The sequence below is a fragment of the Scyliorhinus torazame genome, chromosome 20, assembly GCF_047496885.1.
Source record: "Scyliorhinus torazame isolate Kashiwa2021f chromosome 20, sScyTor2.1, whole genome shotgun sequence".
NCBI lineage: Eukaryota > Metazoa > Chordata > Chondrichthyes > Carcharhiniformes > Scyliorhinidae > Scyliorhinus > Scyliorhinus torazame.
The window spans coordinates 7,941,775-7,962,289 of NC_092726.1; the positions used below are offsets into that span (position 1 = coordinate 7,941,775).

The 20,515-nt window shown below is 52.0% G+C and overlaps 2 protein-coding genes across 4 annotated transcripts in view; both read right to left on the reverse strand.

The window, feature by feature from the left end:
- entpd4 (ectonucleoside triphosphate diphosphohydrolase 4) overlaps positions 1–10,028 on the reverse strand; it is a 34,947-nt gene extending 24,919 nt beyond the window's left edge. For 2 of the 3 annotated variants that reach the window (XM_072485617.1, XM_072485616.1), the window contains exons 1-4: positions 9,892–10,028; positions 6,468–6,587; positions 5,373–5,567; positions 380–585 (exon numbers count right to left, since the gene is read on the reverse strand). In XM_072485617.1, the coding sequence (XP_072341718.1) occupies positions 380–585; positions 5,373–5,567; positions 6,468–6,475 (409 nt within the window). In that variant the 5' untranslated portion in view covers positions 6,476–6,587; positions 9,892–10,028. Of the gene's footprint in view, positions 1–50; positions 132–379; positions 586–5,372; positions 5,568–6,467; positions 6,588–9,891 lie in introns of those variants that run through there. The other variant, XM_072485618.1, reaches the window with a different exon arrangement.
- A 3,556-nt stretch (positions 10,029–13,584) lies between these two features.
- Positions 13,585–20,515, reverse strand: part of LOC140397070 (uncharacterized) — a 105,220-nt gene continuing 98,289 nt past the window's right edge. The window contains exon 9 of the mRNA XM_072486103.1: positions 13,585–13,739. Coding sequence (XP_072342204.1) covers positions 13,710–13,739 — 30 coding nt within the window. The 3' untranslated portion in view covers positions 13,585–13,709. The remainder of the gene's footprint in view (positions 13,740–20,515) is intronic.

Genomic DNA, 20,515 nt, shown 5'->3' on the forward strand with positions numbered 1-20,515 from the left:
ACTCAGAGCTGCAGCAGCCAAATCAGAAAATGAATGATCAAAACTTATACCACGGAAGGCGGCCATTCGGCCTGCGGTGACGATACTGGCTCTTTGAACGAGCTTCATCTCATCGCGTGCACCCTTACGTTCCTCATCCTGAAGCCGCTGTCTAATTTCCTTTGAAAATTAAAAGTAAAACTATCACTGATGCTGGAAACCTACAGCAGGAACCACAGAATGATGGAAAATCCCAGCAGGTCTGGCAGCATCTGAGAGAAGAGAAACAGAGCCGGTGGTTCAGGTGTGTGTGTGTAGAATAGTCATCCAGGCTCAAAGCGTTCTCCCCACCGATGTTACCGGGCCTGCTGCGTTTTCCTGGTGCTGCCCCTCCATTTACCCGGTTTGATCTTCATCACCACAGGCTGTCTGTTCCTGCCTCTCATCTGTTTGATATCGAGCAGGTCGTGCGGATTCCCATTGTGTCTTGGCCAGCAGTACACAAAGAGCCTTGAGCCGCTGCTCCCACAGTCTATCACCACGCCATAGTTTAAGTAAGGGTTCTTGATATCAGTGGCCTCCACGTCTATCAATTTGGTAATGTACCTGTGGGGCGGAAGAGGAGAAAAGGTCAAACGGCAAGTTCAACTTGCATTTATAAAGCACCCTCAATGTGGCTCACCATCTCATAGAACATACAGTGCAGAAGGAGGCCATTCGGCCCATCGAGTCTGCACCGACCCACTTAAGCCCTCACTTCCACCCTATCCCCGTAACCCAATAACCCCTGCTAACCTTGTTTGGTCACTAAGGGCAATTTATCACGGCCAATCCATGCCCAGTCTTTGGACTGTGGGAGGAAACCGGAGCGGCCGGAGGAAACCCACGCAGACACGGGGAGAGCGTGCAGACTCCGCACAGACAGTGACCCAAGTCGAACCTGGGACCCTAGCGCTTGAAGCCATAGTGCTATCCACTGGTGCTACCCTCACAGCGCTTCACAGGTGAGCCCCAAGTCAAAGCGTGACACCGGTTATTCAAGTTTGGAGGTACCGGAGGCCGTCACGAAATGTCAGATCGGAGAGGCTTCTTTTCAGGAGCGTAGCTGGAGGCAAAGCCGCCAACAGGGTCGTAAGCGAAATTGGGGATGCTCAAGAGGCCGGAATTAGAGAGGTTGCCAGGGCTGGGGAAGGTTAGAGAGTGAAGGGCAATGCCGCTGGAAGGATTTGAGAAGCAGGACAAGAATCGTGAAAGCCAAGGTGTGGCGGGAGCAGGAATCGACAGCGGTCAGCACGTACAGGGGTTGGCGAGCGAAGGGGGCTTGATGCGAGTTAGGTTACGGACGGCAGAGTTTTGTCTGAGCTCAGGTTTGTGGAGGGTGCGAGGTGGGAGACTGACCCGGAAAGCACAGAAGCAGACGAGTCTGGAGGTTAACAAGGACACGGGTACAGAGGTGGAATGCTGGAAAGAACGAGAGAGAAATAAATGGAAGGCAGTGTCGTCACTGGCCATGAAACCCCTTCACCTGTCACCAGAAGTTTGTCACTTGGAATAAATTCAACCCCTCTGTCTCATTGCTGTATCGCCTGGAAAACCAAAACCACCAACTCTTAACTCCAAAGACTATTGTCTCATCAGACACACACACGCGCAGACACACACACACGCGCAGACACACACACACGCGCAGACACACACACACGCGCAGACACACACACACGCGCAGACACACACACACGCGCAGACACACACACACGCGCAGACACACACACACGCGCAGACACACACACACGCGCAGACACACACACACGCGCAGACACACACACACGCGCAGACACACACACACGCGCAGACACACACACACGCGCAGACACACACACACGCGCAGACACACACACACGCGCAGACACACACACACGCGCAGACACACACACGCGCAGACACACACACACGCGCAGACACACACACACGCGCAGACACACACACACGCGCAGACACACACACACGCGCAGACACACACACACGCGCAGACACACACACACGCGCAGACATACACACGCGCAGACACACACGCGCAGACACACACACGCGCAGACACACACACACGCAGACACACACACGCGCAGACACACACACGCGCAGACACACACACACGCGCAGACACACACGCGCAGACACACACACACGCGCAGACACACACACGCGCAGACACACACACGCGCAGACACACACACGCGCAGACACACACGCGCAGACACACACGCGCAGACACACACACGCAGACACACACACGCAGACACACACACGCAGACACACACACGCAGACACACACACACGCAGACACACACACACGCAGACACACACACGCAGACACACACACGCAGACACACACACACGCAGACACACACACGCAGACACACACACACACGCACACATACAGACACACACACGCAGACACACACGCAGACACACACACGCAGACACACACGCATACACACACACGCACAGACACACACACGCACAGACACACACACGCACAGACACACACACGCACGCGCAGACACACACGCGCAGACACACACGCGCAGACACACACACGCAGACACACACACGCGCGCAGACACACACACGCGCGCAGACACACACACGCGCGCAGACACACACACGCGCGCAGACACACACACGCGCGCAGACACACACGCGCGCAGACACACACACGCGCGCAGACACACACACGCGCGCAGACACACACACGCGCGCAGACACACACACGCGCGCAGACACACACACGCGCGCAGACACACACACGCGCAGACACACACACGCAGACACACACACGCAGACACACACACACGCAGACACACACACACGCAGACACACACACACGCAGACACACACACGCAGACACACACACGCAGACACACACACGCAGACACACACACGCAGACACACACACACGCAGACACACACACACGCAGACACACACACACGCAGACACACACACACGCAGACACACATACACACACGCACACATACAGACACACACGCAGACACACACGCAGACACACACACGCAGACACACACACGCAGACACACACGCATACACACACACGCACAGACACACACACGCACAGACACACACACGCAGACACACACACGCACAGACACACACACGCACAGACACACACACGCACAGACACACACACGCACAGACACACACACGCACAGACACACACACGCACAGACACACACACGCAGACACACACACGCAGACACACACACGCAGACACACACACGCAGACACACACACGCAGACACACACACGCAGACACACACACGCAGACACACACACGCAGACACACACACGCAGACACACACACGCAGACACACACCCGCACGGACACACACACACACGGACACACACACACGCAGACACACACACGCAGACACACACACGCAGACACACACACGCAGACACACACCCGCACGGACACACACACACACGGACACACACACACACGGACACACACACACACGGACACACACACGCAGACACACACACGCAGACACACACACGCAGACACACACACGCAGACACACACACGCAGACACACACACGCAGACACACACACGCAGACACACACACGCAGACACACACACGCAGACACACACACGCAGACACACACAGACACACACGCAGACACACACATGCAGACACACATACAGACACACATACAGACACACATACAGACACACACACACGCACTGACACACACACGCACAGACACACACACGCACAGACACACACACGCACAGACACACACACGCACAGACACACACACGCACAGACACACACACACGTGCAGACACACACACACGTGCAGACACACACACACGTGCAGACACACACACACGTGCAGACACACACAACGTGCAGACACACACACATGTGCAGACACACACACACACACGTGCAGACACGGACACACACACACGCAGACACACACACACACACGCAGACACACACAGACACACAACTCCACGAGCGTGCAAGAGCAGCTGGGAGGTCGCGAGCTCAAATCCCAGCGTGCCACGTTGCGAGACTGAAATCAGTCGACAACTCTCATCACTTGTTCCTTGGCATCAGCAGAAAGACGGCCGTGGGAGCTGCCAGACTGTTGGATAAAGCCAACTGGTTCATCTGTGTCCTTCAGGGAAGGTGACCTGCCAACAAGACGTGGCAGACATTGAATACTCTCAGGGGAGCGGGAACACCCAATGCCAACTGTTTCACTGATTCATGGGGATGTGAGCACGGCTCATGTGTGTCGCAATCCCAAACCAGTTGGGGAAGTCAGAAATGAGAAACAAATACTTTTCTTGATAGTGTGTTTATGCGCAGAGCACAGCATCACCTCGACTTCCCACAGACCAACCCCAGTGACCCAGCAGCTTCGGTTTATACTCTCTTGATAACCGATTCACCCGAGTAACCAATTTTTAAAAAGGCAACTAAATTAACTGATGGCCCCTCGGTAACGAAGGAAGACAAACACTGCCGGGAACCTGCCCAGTCACGGCTTGCAGGTTCTCCAATTAAACAACGCGTCTCGAGACATCATAGCATCAACACCCTTCTCAAGCCAGCTGCCCTGTTTCAATGTTGCAGCTCATGTGCGGTGGGTCACCTCCCACCAACAAAGCGTCTGTGTGTATCAGGAACTTCATAGCCCCACAGTCGCTAACTTCGACGTGCACTCTTGGCACAACATAATGTCCAGAGGTGTTCCAGAGGAGCCCGAGAAAACCAGGTATGACACCGAGGCACTTCAAGAGGTACGAGTGGAGCCAAGGCCTTCGCTCGCTCAGCTGAATGGAACACCCAAGCACCACTTCAAAGCCCAGCAGGGGAGTACTCTCCGGTGCCCTGGCCAATATTTATGTCTCAAACAACATCACAAAAGACACGACGCCTGGTCATTGTCATGTTGCTGTTTGCGGGATCTTGCTGTGCACGAATGGGCTGCTGTTTCCCCCCCACATTACAACAGAGACTGGACTTCAAGTAGTAGTTCATTGGCTGCGAAGTGCTTTGGGACGTGATCGGGTTGTGACGGGTGCTAGAGAAATGCAGGTCGTTCTACTTTGGGTTTGAAGTGCTGCAGCGGGCCCGAGGTAGGAAACACCGTGCTGGGAAGGGGATGCACTGGGAGGAGTGACGGTGGGAGAGGAGTACCCGGTCCTGGAGGATTTGATTTAGGATCGGACCGTACCCACGGAGTGATCGGAATCTGGGGAGGACGACAGCATTGCGAAAACCCTCCTGAAGGGAGGGCGGGTGGAGTTCAGAAGGAGAGCGAGCTTGATCATTAAAGCAGCTTCTCATACACTACCTATCTCCTCTGTCCTGGTACAAACGCCCCCATCGATTCTTGTCCAAGACCAGGAGGACATACAGTAGAGACACTAAAACGGTGAGCAAGGTGAGGGCCACCAGCTGACGAAAGGTGGTGTTGAAAGGACGGGGACAGGTCGACGGAGACACACTGAAATGCCACGAAGCTGGGAATAAACAGGAGACATAGAACCTGCAGGAGAGAAACATCCGTGAGCAAAATAAAAACAGGAAGAACACAGCCATGCTTCAACATGTACATCACAAATCCTTGCTCGTCATTGTGCAACTAGGCCTCGGAAATCTACCCGGCGAGGCAATGTCAAGACAAACCCTGAAGGTCACTCCTGCGAGGGCCTAAATGATCATTTTACCGTGCCCTCACTCACAATTCTATCTTTCATCTTTACAGGGTGAGAGCTATCCGCCGCCAGCCAGCGGCTCCACTTCCGTCCCAGATTCAAAACGTTGTGGGTTCAGGTTCCACCCCAACCCCTCGAGCACGGAAAAGGTCAACGCCAACACCGAACGAGTGCTGCGCTCAGGTGCTGCCTTTCCGGCGGGAAGTTAAACTGAGGGCCGGCCCACCACCCTTGCTCTGGCACCGCAGCCAAGCAGGGGAGTTCTCGCCGCATGCCCTCACAGGAGACGACAAGAACAAATCATCTGATCACCCCGACGTGGCTGTCTGTGGGGGGCCTCAAATCAGAAGCACTCGACTGGCTGTCAGACGAGGAGGTGAGAGGGAGGATATTTGTGACAAGGGCATGGCAGAGCAGGGGCACATCATACTTGCCAGAAAGCGATGCACGTGCCACCTGTGATTGTCTTCTTTTAAGTTCAGGATTTAACTCCCAGAGCCCAGTCCCGATTAGAATCCTATTGTCCTCTCCCAGATGAATAGAAAAACCAAACACACCTTTGAGCAAGTAAAATGCAACCATCTTAACTGCAACTGTTGCCTCATGTCCCCCTTTCAGATGTACGGGCTCACTGACCAACTTGCCAAGCAATCGCTTGCAGCAGACTCCCTCATTGGCCCTGAACTTTGGAGAGTTCGGGCCCAGGGTTTGCATTTGGCTAGTTCCCTTACCTTCCCATGGTAAGAAGCTGATCCAATCACGGAATGATGGGAAGCAGCAATGATCGACATTCAATGAATCCAAGATGTGTCGAGTCGAGTGCACAGTTCTGCCAAGGAGGCCCTGTTTTCCTGTTCCAGGGAAGAGAAAGGGATTAGTACACAACTCTGCCAAATGGGCCAGATGCAGCCTCATCTGTTCTCTATCACTTTCACATTGTCTGGCTTCAACCCAACCTGTGTCTCAGTGTCACAGCCCACTTGTCCAGCACACTCCGCGGCTCAGATTCAGTGTCCGCTCTCAAATAAAATGACTTTGTCCTCATATTAAATCTTTCATTCTGCTGCGTAGGGAGGGCACCAATAAACGGAGTGACCGGGGAGGGCAGTGCGTCGTCACCAAGGAGGCCATTCGGCCTTTCTGCAGAGCAGTCCAATCGCTTCCTTTGTCTTTTTGCCCACTCGGTTTGTCGTCCTGTCAGTTTACCTCCAACTTCCTTCCAAAATCATTCATCATTTCCACCGCTCTTGAAGTCAGTGACTTCCAGCTCGTCACCGCTCACTGCCGAGAAAGAGGGTCGTCCTCACTCCCTCTGCCAAACCCTGAAACCTGTGTGTCCTGGCCTTTGTACCATCTGCGACTGGGAAGGCCTTTTCGCTGCACTCCTCAGTGAAATCTGCCCTCAATCTTCCTGTTTTGAGAACAACAACCCCGACCTTTCCAACCGAACCTTTGAGGTGACATTTCCTCGTGGCTGAAATCATCCTGGTAAATCTCCTCCGCACTCACGCCCTTCCTGAAGTGTGCTCGAACACAGCTTTCATCCTCGTCATCAACCACAGCCAATATCTTCTGGAATCTTCCTCACTGTGCCCCCTCCATTCACGTCTAAACCACTGACATACTTCACAAACAGCAAGGGTGGCAGTTTTGAGCCCTGCACCCAGGCAGGACTTTTTCCTTGGACAAATTCACGCCGACTTGTCTCGATGATCCCTCGTCTTTCCAAATGATGATTTCTCCTGTCCCACAGAACTTCCTCAAATCATCACCCACCAGCGAGTGACTGGCCTGCCATCACTCTGGTTTTAAATGACAGTTCAATGTTCGCAGTGCTCCAGTCCCACAGCCATGGCCAGAGATCAATGATGGTCAATTTACCAACGGCACGGTGGTTGGCGCCGCCACCTCACAGCGTCAGGGACTGGGCTCAATTACCGGCGTGGGCGACTGTCTGTGCGGAGTTTGCACTCTCCCCGTGTCTGCGTGGGTTTCCTCCCACAGTCCAAAGATGTGCAGGTTTGGTGAATTGGCCATGATAAATTGTCTTTAGGTATCTAAAGTTGTGTGTGGATGGGGGCGAGGGGGGTCTTGGTGGGGTGCTCGTTCAGAGGATCAGTGCAGACTTGATGGGCTGAATGGCCTGTTTCTGCACCGTGCGGATTCTATGATAAGGCAAAGTAAGAGAGGCTAGTGTTGCTCTCCTTGCAGCAAAGCAGACTGAGGGGATTTGATCGAGATGTACAGAAACGGATTAGAGTTTAAAAATTGGGAGGTTTAGTTGCAATTGTACAGGGTGTTGGTGAGGCCTCATCTGGAATACTGCTTACCAAAAATCGGATATAAAGGCAGTGCAGTGACGCAGTGGGTTAGCCCTGCTGCCTCACAGCGCCGAGGTCCCAGGTTCGGTCCCGGCTCTGGGTCACTGTCTGTGTGGAGTTTGCACATTCTCCCAGTGTTTGCGTGGGTCTCGCCCCCACAACCCAAAGATGTGCAGGGTAGGTGGATTGGCCACGCTAAATTGCCCCTTAATTGGAAAAAATGAATTGGGCACTCTAAATTTATTAAAAAAGGATACAGTCACATTGGAAGCTAAAGGAGATTCAGCAGCTAATCCCTGGGGTGAGATGGTTGCCCTATCAACAGAGACTAAATGGTCTGTATTCCTTGGAGTTTAGAAAAGTGAGGGGTGACCTTATTCAAACATACAAGATCTTGAGGGGGTTTAACAGGGTAGATGGTGAGATGTTTTCACCAGTGGGAGAGTCTCGAACAAGAGGTCGCAGCGGCAAGATGGTGGGTCGTAGCGACAAGATAATGGGCCGGTCATTTAAAACTGAGGTGTATAGAAATTTCTTCTTGCAGAGGGTGGTGAACCTCTGGAATGCTCTGCCCGGAGGATGATCATTGGAAGTATTTAAAGTGGAGATGGATAAATATTTGATAGATCGAGGAATAGAGGCTATGGGGAAATGACAACAGATTCAAGGATTTAGATAAGCTGGGGGGTGGGATGTGTGATGAGAGAAAAACAATTTTACAGCAAGTGGAAAATAGGGCAGCACTGTAGCATAGTGGTTAGCACTGTTGCTTCACAGCTCCAGGGTCCCAGGTTCGATTCCGGCTCGGGTCACTGTCTGTGCGGAGTCTGCACGTCCTCCCCGTGTCTGCGTGGGTTTCCTCCGGGTGCTCCGGTTTCCCACAAATCCCGAAAGACGTGCTTGTTAGGTGAATTGGACATTCTGAATTCTCCCTCTGTGTACCCGAACAGGTGTCGGAATGTGGCAACTGGGGGATTTCCACAGTAACTTCATTGCAGTGTTAATGTAAGCCTACTTGTGACAATAAAGGTTATTATTAAAAAATGAGTTAAAGCTTTGGCCAATTCCTCAGAAACCTGGGTTATCTGTCATCCAAGGTTGCTGATTTACAACCATAGAGTTGCTATGATGCACAGGGGAGGCCACTTGGCCCATCGAGTCTGCACTGACCCCATGAAAGAGCACCCGACCAAGGCCCACTCTGCCGCAACCCCACCTGACCTGCACATCCCTGGAGACTGAGGGGCAATTCAGCGTGGCCAATTCACCTACCCTGCACATCTTTGGAAACCGGAGCATCCGGGGCAGACCCACGCAGACACGGGGAGAGGGTGCAGACTCCGCACAGTGACCCGAGGCCGGAATCGAACCCGGGTCCCTGGCGCTGGGTGGCAGCAGCACGAACCACCGCATCGCCCCAAAAACTTCATACTTTCGAAGGTGATAAACCTCGGAATATTTCACCGTTCAACACTTTACAGTCTCCCCCTGCTTACCGACAATGCTTGCCTGGTTTCCCCGTGTTCTGGGGAAAGATTGTCCTCCACCTTCACAGACAAGTTGCCCTCTTGCTGTGTCCTGCCCCTCTCCCAAGAGCCACCTGTCTGACCTCACCTGGCTGCCTGCTGACTAGGTCCCGCCCCCCGCTCGCTGATTGGCCGCCGCCAGCCGGCCCCAGCCCATCCGATTGGCCCACGGCGCCGTCAATCACCCGGACTGCCACGTCATGCGCCAGGCCACGCATGCGCACTGCCGGTATTTTCGCCTTTCTTTAAACAAGAAACAAACCCCCCCCCCGCACTCGCGGTGAACCGGGACGGGGGTTGGAATTTACCCCCTCATGTCTGGACCGCCGGGCGCACGCCCGTGTCAGACGAGGGAGAGCGCCACAGCCCGGCGGCCAGCAACGACACTGCGACCATCTCCATCCACCTCCGCGCTGACGGAAATCTCCTCTTTTTACCGCACTTCGCGACACTGCCGGCTGCCCGTGTGGCGCTGCACGCCGGGAGTTGTAGGCGAGAGGCGGCGGGCTGCACGCCGGGACTCGTACGCTGTAGCCGGCGCGCTGCACGCCGGGAGTTGTAGGCTGGAGGTGCAGCGCGGCACGCCGGGAGTCGGAGGCTGGAAAGAGCGTCTCGACGCGCTGGGAGTTGTAGTCCTTCATCTTCCTGCCACCATGGCACACAACCTTGGGCAATATTGACACTTTTATCTGACTCATCAGCCACTAGGAACATTTTCCCTGCAGCATTGATTCCCCCCCCCTCTTTCATGCATGCACAAGAATTTATCACTGACATATGTTTTCCCATGTTAAAGACAGAGATGGACAGGTTTCTGGGTGTGCGAAGGGGCATGTGGGTGATAATTGGGTGTGCAAAGGTGCATGTGGGTGACAATGTTGTGGAGGCAGATGGTCAAAGGCAGAGCCAGCGCAGTCAAGAAAACAAGGCATTATAATATTTTTCTTTTGGGTAATATCACTGTCCCATCTCTCATTCACTGGCAGCCACCTGGTGGGGTGTGATTGATCCAATTGGATAAAGGAGACAAGTGTGACTTCAAGTCTCCACCCATCAGTCGGAAGTGCTTTTGAGACATCAATAAACCAACAGGAGCTTCCATAAGAATTTTCAAAAGGCAACAAGAGAAGTCGTTGCGAATTGTCTTGTAGATGTTCCCCTTTAAACTGAAACATGTTGTAAAATTGTAAGCAAGTGAGGCAAAGAGATGGCAAGATTACTTTTAAAAATAAGACAGGAGTTTTGGGAATAGGAGATTCCTGCGAGACCGTGTGAAACAACAGGAACACGTTTAAGAAAACCCTAAATCCTATTTCAGGGGGTAGCTGCATTGGACTCCCAGCAGATAGTGTGGACAAGGCCAGACCTGGAGAACGGGTTGCTGTCAGCTTCAAGAGCAAAACGGCACGGTGGTAAAGTGACTGAAATTCTATAGATTTAAAGATCGGGAGGGGCAATTGCTATCAGAAAAGCGAAAGGTTAGACTTGAATGTAGTTTAAGCCAAGATCTTTTGGAATGATATTAAAATACTGTTAATTATGTCCATCTATTGTGCAATGTTAAAAATGTGTATTTTCTAATAAACGTTTACTTTAAAATCGTAACAATTGATCAGCAAAGTAATTAACTGATGTTAGAAAACCGTCTCATAATACATAAATTGCAAACTGTTTTGGCAGCTGCTTGGGACTTGGGCAGCTCGGTCTTTACCATCAGCCTTAACAGTCGCAAAAGGCCAAGCCCTGCTCCTATTTCCTACGTTGCCCTCTTGGTGGTCGATGGGCTCTTTGACCACAGCATCTTCCACTCATTTAGCACCTTTAACATTGTAAAGCATCCCAAAGTGCTTTCCTGGTGGTGCATGGTCAAAGAAAACTACATCTGAAAAGGTTCTTTGAAATCTACCTCTGTTCAAGAGGCAGATGTTAAAGAAGGCCCTGAAGGTGGACAGTAGAGGCAGAATGAGTTGACAAAGGTTCAAAAGTCAAATGGTTGTTGTTGATCCCTTCAGGCCTATTGGCATGTGTGATGAATGCAAGAAATGGATCATATTTTACAATTTGTATTTTTGCGGTAATATAAAATCCTGGGTGAAAATGCTTACAGACAGTATGTTTGCGAGATCTGTGATTAAAAGTGAGGTAATCTGATTTTTGCAGGCTCATATTGGAAGCCATTTTACCTGAGAGCTAATGCAATGTTGTAACAGTTTGAACTTGGCTGAACAAATCAAGGCACAACTCGTAACAAGAGACAAAAGAATGCCGTGTGCTTTGAGTGCAGCTGGTGTTGCTAATGGGAAGACCACAAGACACAGGAACAGAATTAGGCTACTCGGCCCATCGAGTCTGCTCCGCCATTCAATCACGGCTGATATTTTTCTCATTCCCATTCTCCTATCTTCTCCCCATAACCCCTGTTGGGGCAAAGGGAGTTGCTTCCAGGGCTCTTGTTGAGCAGGTTTCCAGCTTGGTCCTGAAGACCAGATTCTCTCTCCAATAAGTCTACACTAAGCCAGTAAAACTTGGCTGTCAACTTTTGACATAAGTGCTATTTGAAATATAGAGGTTGCTTAATTGGAACATAGAGGCAGGTTTCAGGAGCAAGTCAATGTGTTCTCCCTGTTAACTGTAAATCTGTTGCTAATGTGCCTGTGTTCAAATTTGAGTTTGTTTTAATGTAAAAGCTGTTACTTCTCAAGTGTTATCACTCCTGTGGCGCAGTAATATTTCCTCAGTTTACAAAATGCAAAGGGCTGGATTCTCAGCCGGGATCCTCACCAGAACGGAGGGTCTGGTCCGGAAACATAACACATAGTAGCCCAGATGTTGGAATTGCACCGAGAGATTTGAACCCACCAACAGTTACATTGCAGGTTATCGTTCCGTGTGTGTGTGTGTATACCAAGTTTTAGTACAAGCTCGGAATGGATGACTCCAACGTTGGCTGACGACATCAGCCCTTGGCACACTTGAAGCCAAACGAAAGGGTACAAGGTCCAAGGGGATCAAACTCACTCCCGTTATCCTCCATGCCTTTCTCTTGCAGCACTGTCCAGCCGGCCTTCCTGTGATCTCAGGAAGGCCTTAACTGGTACATCCAGCCAATCCCCGTACCCCCCCCCACCCCCCATTCCCTCAGATTCCAAAAGAATTGTGCTGAACCTTGAACATACTGGAGGACTGAACGTGCGTAGCTCTCTCCCTCTCTCTCTCGGAGTTCGAGAATTCTGAAGGTCCTCAGCCCTCTCGAGCGAAGAGATTTCTCCTCGACTCACTCTGAAATGGCTCATTGCGACCGAGTTCTCGGTTCGCCAGCCATGGCGAACAGCCTCTCCGCAGATCCCCGACAACGCAGAGGGAGACCTTTGGCTCATCGACCCCTCTGATAGAGCACCCCGCCCGGGCCCACTCTCGTAAGGATTGCCTACATGTTTGCGACATCACTCCCTTTGAGGCCAGAGGGTATACACGGATTCCACTCAATCCCTCGCCAGGAAGACACTCCCATCCCAGGAATCTTTCTCGCGGGGGTACCTTTGACACAATAAAGGTCGGGTAGCTGGAGGGAGGGAGGGGGTCAGAGCTTCAGACGCACTGGGAGCTGCTTTCGCTTCAGCAGCGAACAAGAGGCCTGGGAGAGCGAAGAGTTCACATTTGGTACATCGGCTGCATGGGGGTCAGGGCTGCCCTGGTGAAACGCTGATCTGGTCACTGTGAAGGACAGTCTGGGATCAAGAATACCCATAGTGCAGTAATGCAGCCACTCGGTCCATCCATTCTGCACTGACCCTCTGAAAGAGCAACCTACCACGGCCCAGAGCCCTATCCCAGTCTCCCTTCTCTCTCCGGACAGGCCGGAGAAACCTTCCCACTCCAGCTCCATGCCCCACCGCGATGCCTGCCAGTTACAGAGAGCTGCTCGTCACTCGTGCAGGGTCAAACTCTGACGGACGGAAGTAAACGTCTGCCGAGAAATAAATCAGGCCCGACACAAATCGCTTGTTCGCCCCCCGCCCCTGGCCAGAGGTAGCTTTAATGTCCTGTCAAAGTGCACAGATTCTTTCCACAACAGTGTCTCTGTGTGCCAACGATCCTCGTGTGCGTTGGTCCAACTCCTCCAGCATCATTCAGCGGCTGTGTCAACAGCAGGAATCTGCGATATCGAAACAAAAGGAACATTGGTCAGGATTTGCATTGGCCTCCGCGCAACAGAACCACTACCGCGCAGGAGGAGGCCATTCAGCCCATCCAAACGAGCACAACAGAGAGGCAGCAAAGCACAACGGGAAATCTGAGGAATATCAATGTCCCCGAGGACCACTGGCTGGAGGGGATTTAACCCGAGCGTCACCGCATCGCAGACAAGGGGGCGGGGTGGAGAAGGCGGGGGCCTTCTTGAATGAAAGGTTGAAAAGTCACACAGGTTTAAAAGGACGAACAGGCTCTTTCGAGGCTGCTGCTTGCGAGCTGGGGAATGCCTAAAGGCAGAAAACCAGTTGCTTCAGCTGCAGAACGAACTCAAGGAATCCTTGATACATTAATGAGAGAGAGGCAGGAATCAGACAGCTCACATGCAAAACATCAATTGATCATGATGCAGCTGTAGCCTTTTGGAAGACTGGACAATGGGATGGGAGTATGGGACAACCACAGCTCAGGCACATCTTTATCTTAGTCACGTCTAGACGTGAATAGATGAGACACATACGTGCTTGCCGATATTATAATTAAACGTAGTTCCCCCAATTATGATTGGTAATTATACTCATGTTATACCTTTTGTAATCCTAATTATTAGTTCTGAATGACACAGACAACTTCTAAAGAAGTGTATTCTTTTGATTGGTGTACTTGGGAGGTAAACAAAGGTAAAGTTGCTCTGTATTTCCGCCGATCGGGGAGCTGGCAAGCCACCTAGCTCCCCTGGGATAAGGTTCTTGAACGGTGCATCGTCTGTTGAGTTGGGGAGTGAGGGACACTATAGTCGAATAGCTGCGACACTCCCGCAACAATGAATAACCCCGGCCGGCGCGGGAATTGAACCCGCGCTATTGGCCTCGCCCCCGCATCACGCACCAGCCGTCCAGACAACTGGCGCAAGCTCCTAGAGGTTCCGTTCAGGAGTCACTTCACGTTTGAGCCAAATGGCAATCTCTCAGCAGCAAAATGTGAGGTGGCCCAGCTCCACATCGCTGAGCAAAGTAACCGCCTGAATCGCAAAGTAACTGCGACTGGTATTGTTCACGAGAAGAAGAAAGAGTCACATTGGACTCGAAACGTCAACTCTGCTTCACTCCCAAACAATGCTGCCAAACCTGCTGCGCTTTCTCCAGCACTTTCTATTTCACATTCCCGGTACTCACAGCACGTCCCTTTTATTTCGTCAGACGGTTCTGGATTCAAGTCCCACTCCAGGGGCCGGCCGACAGAAATCTACGCCCACAGTCCCAGCGCACTACTGAGGGAGTGCCGCGCAGTTGCAGCTCCTGTCTTCAGGACGAGACGTCAAGCCGAGGCCCTGGCCGCACCCTCGGGTAGGAAGTCGGATCCAATGGGGCTATTTCGAAGAGTCCCCCCACCCCCCCGGTGTCCTGGCCAACCTTTACCCCCCAATCGCACAGGCAGAGTATCTGGTCATTATCGCACTGCATGCGTGTGGGAGCTTCCTGTGCGCGAACTGGTTGTCATTTTTCCTCCCATGACAGCAGTGACCGCACTTCACTGGCGGTGCAGCGCTTCGAGGTGTCCTGAGGTTGCGAGTGGGGCTACACAAAGGCAAGCTGAGACGGGGAGGCATCGACTGGTTAGCAGACAGCCGCCCCGCACACCAACACCCAGCTTTGGGCAAGAAGTCATTCATGATGGAAAAGGCCTGGAGTGGATGGTGACACAGGATGATGATCGATGATTCCGCATTCTCCACCTCGTGAGATGGTGGACTGCACCCAGGGCGTAAGTAAGATTCGCTCCGATACCCAAGATGGGGGGGGGTGGGTGCTGAGGAAAGTTCAGACAGGTTGGGTCCATGCCCATCGGAATTTAGAAGGATGCGAGGTGATCTTATTGCAACATGCAAGATCCTGGAGAGTCTCGACAGGTTGGACGCTAGAAGGAGGTTTCCCCCTTGTGGGGGAGGATAGAACTGAGGGGGGGGGCACTGTTTAAGAATAAGGGGGTCTTCCAAATAAGAGGGAGAGGAGAAGAAATGTCTTCTCTCAGTGGGTCTCGAATCAGAGGATCTTTGCTAAGGTGGAGGTAGATAGATTCCTTTTTAAAAATAAATTTGGAGTGTCCAATTCAATTTTTCCAATGAAGGCGCAATTTGGCCAACCCACCTCCACTGCTCAAAGAACAAAGTACAGCACAGGAACAGGCCCTTCGGCCCTCCAAGCCTGCGCCGACCATGCTGCCCGTCTGAACTAAAATCTTCTACACTTCCGGGGTCCGTATCCCTCTATTCCCATCCTCTTCATGATGTGGAGATGCCGGCGTTGGACTGAATTGGGTGAGCACAGTAAGAAGTCTTACAACACCAGGTTAAAGTCCAACATGTTTGTTTCAAACACTAGCTTTCGGAGCGCTGCTCCTTCCTCGGGTGATTGGCTCTGAAAGCTAGTAAATCAAAACAAACTTGTTGGACTTTAACCTGGTGTAAGACTTATTACTGTGCTCACCCAATTCATGTATTTGTCAAGATGCCCCTTAAAACGTCACTATCGTCCCTGCTTCCACCACCTCCTCCGGTAGCGAGTTCCAGGCACCCACTACCCTCTGTGTAAAAAACGTACCTCGGACATCTCCTCTAAACCTTGCCCCTCGCACCTTAAACCTATGCTCCCTAGTAATTGACCCCTCTACCCTGGGGAAAAGTCTCGGACTATCCACTCTGTCTATGCTCCTCATAATTTTGTAGACCTCTATCAGGTCGCCCCTCAACCTCCTTCGTTCCAGTGAGAACAAACAGAGTTTATTCAAACGCTCCTCATAGCTAATGCCCTCCATACCAGGCAACATCCTGGTAAATCTCTTCTGCACCCTCTCTAAAGCCTCCACATCCTTCTGGTAATGTGGCGACCAGAATTGAACACTATACTCCAAGTGTGGCCTAACTAAGGTTCTATACAGCTGCAACATGACTTGCCAATTCTTATACTCAATGTCCCGGCCAATGAAGGCAAGCATGCCGTATGCCTTCTTGACTACCTTCTCCACCTGTGTTGCCCCTTTCAGTGACCTGTAGACCTGTACACCTAGATCTCTCTGACTTTCAATACTCTTGAGGGTTCTACCATTCACTGTATATTCCCTACCTGAAAAAGACCTTCCAAAATGCATTACCTCACATTTGTCCGGATTAAACTCCATCTGCCATCTCCCCGCCCAAGTCTCCAAACAATCTAAATCCTGCTGTATCCTCTGACATCATCATCACTCCCCCAACATCATCACTCCCCCAAAATCGACATCAATCCCACAACATCGTCATTACCCCCCCAATATCGTCACTCCCCCCAACATCGTAATCACCCCCCCAACATCGTCATCACCCCCCCAACATCATCACCCTCGCAACATCATCATCACCCCCCCAACATCATCACCCTCGCAACATCATCATCACAATCCCAACATCATCATGACTCCCCCAACATCATCATGACTCCCCCAACATCATCATCACTCCCCCAACATCATCATGACTCCACCAACATCATCATCACTCCCCCAACATCATCATCACTCCCCCAACATCATCATCATCAACCCCCACCAACATCATCATCACCCCCCCAAATTCATCACCCCCCCAACATCATGATCACCCCCCCCAACATCATCATCAACCCCCCAACATCATCATCACCCTCCCAACATCATCATCACCCCCCCAACATCATGATCACCCCCCCCAACATCATCATCACCCCCCCCAACATCATCATCAACCCCCCAACATCATCATCACCCCCCCAACATCATCATCACAATCCCAACATCGTCATCACCCCCCAACATCATCATCACCCCCCCAACATCATCATCACCCCCCCAACATCATCATCACAATCCCAACATCATCATCACCCTCCCAACATCATCATCATCACAATCCCAACATCATCATCACCCTCCCAACATCATCATCACCCCACCAACATCGTCATCACCCCCCCAACATCGTCATTTACCCCCCAACATCATCACCCTTCCAACATCATCACCCCACCCCCAACTTCATCATCACCCCCCAACATCATCATCACCCCACCAACATCATCACCCCACCCCCAACATCATCATCACCCTCCCAACATCATCATCACCCCACCAACATCATCATCACAATCCCAACATCATCATCACGATCCCAACATCATCATCACCCGCCCCAAACATCATCATCACAATCCCAACATCATCATCACCCCCCCAACATTATCATCACCCTCCCAACATCATCATCACCCCCCCAACATCATCATCACCCCCCCAACATCATCATCACAATCCCAACATCATCATCACCCCCCAACATCATCATCACAATTTTCAACAACATCACCCCCCCAACATCATCATCACCCCCCCAACATCATCATCACCCCCCCAACACCATCATCACCCCCCCAACATCATCATCACCCTCCCAACAACATCATCACCCCCCCAACAACATCATCACAATCCCAACATCATCATCACACTCCCAACATCATCATCACCCCCCACAACATCATCATCACGCCCCCAACATCATCATCACACTCCCAACATCATCATCACCCCCCCAACATCATCATCACCATCCCATCATCGCCATCACCCCCCCAACATCATCATCACCCCCCCAACATCGTCATCACCCCCCCAACATCATCATCACAATTTTCAACAACATCACCCCCCCAACATCATCATCACCCCCCCATCATCGCCATCACCCCCCCAACATCATCATCACCCCCCCAACATCGTCATCACCCCCCCAACATCATCATCTCCCCCCCAACATCGTCGTCACCCTCCCAACATCGTCATCACCCCCCCAACATCGCCGTCACCCCCCCAACATCACCGTCACCCCCCCAACATCATCACAATCCCAACATCATCATCACCCCCCCAACATCATCATCACCCTCCAAACATCATCATCAGCCCCCAACATCATCACCCCCTCCAACATCATCACCCCCCCCAACATCATCATCACCCCCCCAACATCATCACCCCCCAACATCATCATCACAATCCCAACATCATCATCACAATCCCAACATCATCATCACCCCCCCAACATCATCAACACCCCCCCAACATCATCATCACCCCCCCCAACATCATCACCCCCCCAACATCATCAACACCCCCCCAACATCATCATCACCCCCCCAACATCATCATCACCCCCCCAACATCATCATCACCCCCCCAACATCATCAACACCCCCCCAACATCATCATCACCCCCCCAACATCATCATCACCCCCCCAACATCATCATCACCCTCCCATCATCGCCATCACCCCCCCAACATCGCCGTCAGCCCCCCAACATCATCGTCACACCCTCAACATCATCACAATCCCAACATCATCATCACCCTCCCCCAACATCATCATCACCCTCCCAACATCATCATCAGCCCCCAAAAACATCATCACACCCCCAACATCATCAACACCCCCCCCAACATCATCATCACCCCCCCAACATCATCACCCCCCCAACATCATCATCATCATCACCCCGCCAACATCATCATCACCCCCCCAACATCGTCATGAACACCCCAACATCGTCATCACCCTGCCAACATCATCATCACCCTCCCAACATCAACATCACCCTCCCAACATCATCATCACCCCCCCAACATCATCATCACCCCCCCAACATCATCATCACCCCCCCAACATCATCATCACCCTCCCAACATCATCATCACCCCCCCAACATCATCATGAACACCCCAACATCGTCATCACCCCCCCAACATCATCATCACCCCCCCAACATCATCACCCCCCCCAAACATCATCATCACCCCCCCCAACATCATCATCACCCCCCAACATCATCATCACCCCCCCCCAACATCATCATCACCCTCCCAACATCATCATCACCCCCCCCAACATCATCATCACCCTCCCAACATCATCATCACCCCCCCCCAACATCATCATCACAATCCCAACACAATCATCACAATCTCAACATCATCATCACCCCCCCAACATCGTCATCACCCCCACCATCATCATCACCACCCCAACACAATCATCACAATCTCAACATCATCATCACCCCCCCAACATCATCATCACCCCCCCAACATCATCATCACCCTCCCAACATCATCATCACCCCCCCCCAACATCATCATCACAATCCCAACATCATAATCACCCCCTCCAACATCATCACCCTCCCAACATCATCATCACACTCCCAACATCATCATCACACTCCCAACATCATCATCACCCCCCCAACATCATCATCACCCTCCCAACATCATCATTACCCCCCCAACATCATCATCACAATCCCAACATCATAATCACCCCCTCCAACATCATCACCCTCCCAACATCATCATCACACTCCCAACATCATCATCACTCCCCCAACATCATCATCATCACAATCCCAACATCATCGTCACCCCCCCAACATCATCACAATCCCAACATTATCATCATCAGCCCCCAACATCATCATCACCCCCCCAACATCATCATCACCCCCCCAACATCATCGTCACAATCCCAACATCATCATCACCCCCCCAACATCATCGTCACTCCCCCCAACATCATCACCCCCCCAACATCGTCATCACCCTCCCAACATCATCATCAGCCCCCAACAACATCATCACCCCCCCAACATCATCACACCCCCACCATCATCATCATCCC